This window comes from Pterocles gutturalis, unplaced genomic scaffold (genome assembly GCF_000699245.1).
Source record: "Pterocles gutturalis isolate BGI_N339 unplaced genomic scaffold, ASM69924v1 scaffold13524, whole genome shotgun sequence".
Taxonomy (NCBI): domain Eukaryota; kingdom Metazoa; phylum Chordata; class Aves; order Pterocliformes; family Pteroclidae; genus Pterocles; species Pterocles gutturalis.
In genome coordinates, this window is record NW_010130823.1 from 21,319 (window position 1) to 22,626 (window position 1,308).

Here is a 1,308-nt window from a genome sequence, read left to right on the forward strand (position 1 = left end):
GAGTGGCCGGTCAGCCAGCACCAGCCCGGCGCTGCTTTTACTGCGGCTCTTACCTCGTCCCTCGCCCTGAAGGTGAAAAACTTTGGGAATTCTCTCTAGAGCAAAGGAGAGAGAAAGCTCAGTGTGAACCATCCTGAATTCATTTAAAAGAAAAAACCTTGCAGGCTTGCTCCTTTCCCAAAGGGAAAAGAGCTGGGAGTAACTGATGCCTTTCAAACACAATTTAAAGCTCCAAAGTGGCCGTGCAGGAGCCTAATGTTACTGGAGACATTAGAGGCATAAAGGAGATAAATCACTCATTGAATCCCTCGTTAATTAATCCCCAGCTCCTGATGCACAGCAGGTACATCCATCACACAATGCTGTGTCTAGAAGGTACTTAGAGATGCCTGTAGGAGCTTTAGGGAGGCAGAAGCACGATGTGTTCGAAGTCGTCGGCTCAGACCGCACTCACTTGCTGGACAATGAGGAATGTGATTCTTCGGAGACCACAGTTGACAAGGATGTTTTTCTGCATGGAAACAGAAAACTCCACCAGTCACGAGAGCTTAAACATCTCCACCCAGGGAGCAAACAAAACCCAAGTGGCTGCCCCGGGGTGCAGCATTTTGGGGAGAGCTCCATGGGGATGGGGCAGCGCCTGGGGATACGGTGCCCTGGCTTGTGGGGTCTGCAAAGGGGGGTCCAGCCCCAGCAACAGACCTTGGACTGGGCAAAGGCTCTGAAGATGGGCACCAGCTTCTCATCCTCTGTGTGTTCAGCCCAGCGGAGCGTGATGTTGAGGATGTGAATTGGCTCCTCATGGACATTCTGGAAAAAAAAAAAAAAAAATCCAAACCAGTCAAACCTGACCAGCAGTTCCACTGCCATGGCAGCACCACACAGCAGGGACAGCAACGGCATCGTGCCCACCTTGGCGTCCTCCTCCTCGTAGATGGTGGCTCGTGCTTCGCTGAAGAGCGCGCACTCTGAAGGTGGGTCAGCAAAGCATGAGATCACTTCATCGAAGTTCCTGCCCAAATTGTGGGGATGGGGTGACAAGCCAGCACGTCATGCCCACCCCCTGCCCGAGTAGGCAGCTCTTCCACCCGCTTTTGCTCTCTAACGACTGCAGCAGCACCCAAAAGGCACGTGCACGACCGGCGAGGCACGTCCCTGCTCCCCCACCTCGTGAAGTCCTCGAATCTGTCAAAGGCCACCATAGCTCCCATCCGCTGGCTGAGGGGAGAAAAGCCGCTGTCCATGAAGAGCTCGGTGCTGTGCCGCGCCAGGTCGGGGTTGGAGATGCTGATGGGGACGGACATCCTG

At 54.3% G+C, this 1,308-nt stretch overlaps 1 protein-coding gene across 1 annotated transcript in view; it reads right to left on the bottom strand.

The window, feature by feature from the left end:
* ACACB (acetyl-CoA carboxylase beta) overlaps window positions 1–1,304 on the bottom strand; it is a gene marked incomplete at its 5' end in the record, with an annotated part of 9,841 nt that extends 8,537 nt beyond the window's left edge. Inside the window, 5 exons of the mRNA XM_010080368.1 lie at window positions 54–95; window positions 455–511; window positions 703–810; window positions 913–1,012; window positions 1,168–1,304. Of these exons, the coding sequence (XP_010078670.1) occupies window positions 54–95; window positions 455–511; window positions 703–810; window positions 913–1,012; window positions 1,168–1,304 (444 nt within the window). The remainder of the gene's footprint in view (window positions 1–53; window positions 96–454; window positions 512–702; window positions 811–912; window positions 1,013–1,167) is intronic.
* Between the last annotated feature and the right edge of the window lie 4 nt (window positions 1,305–1,308).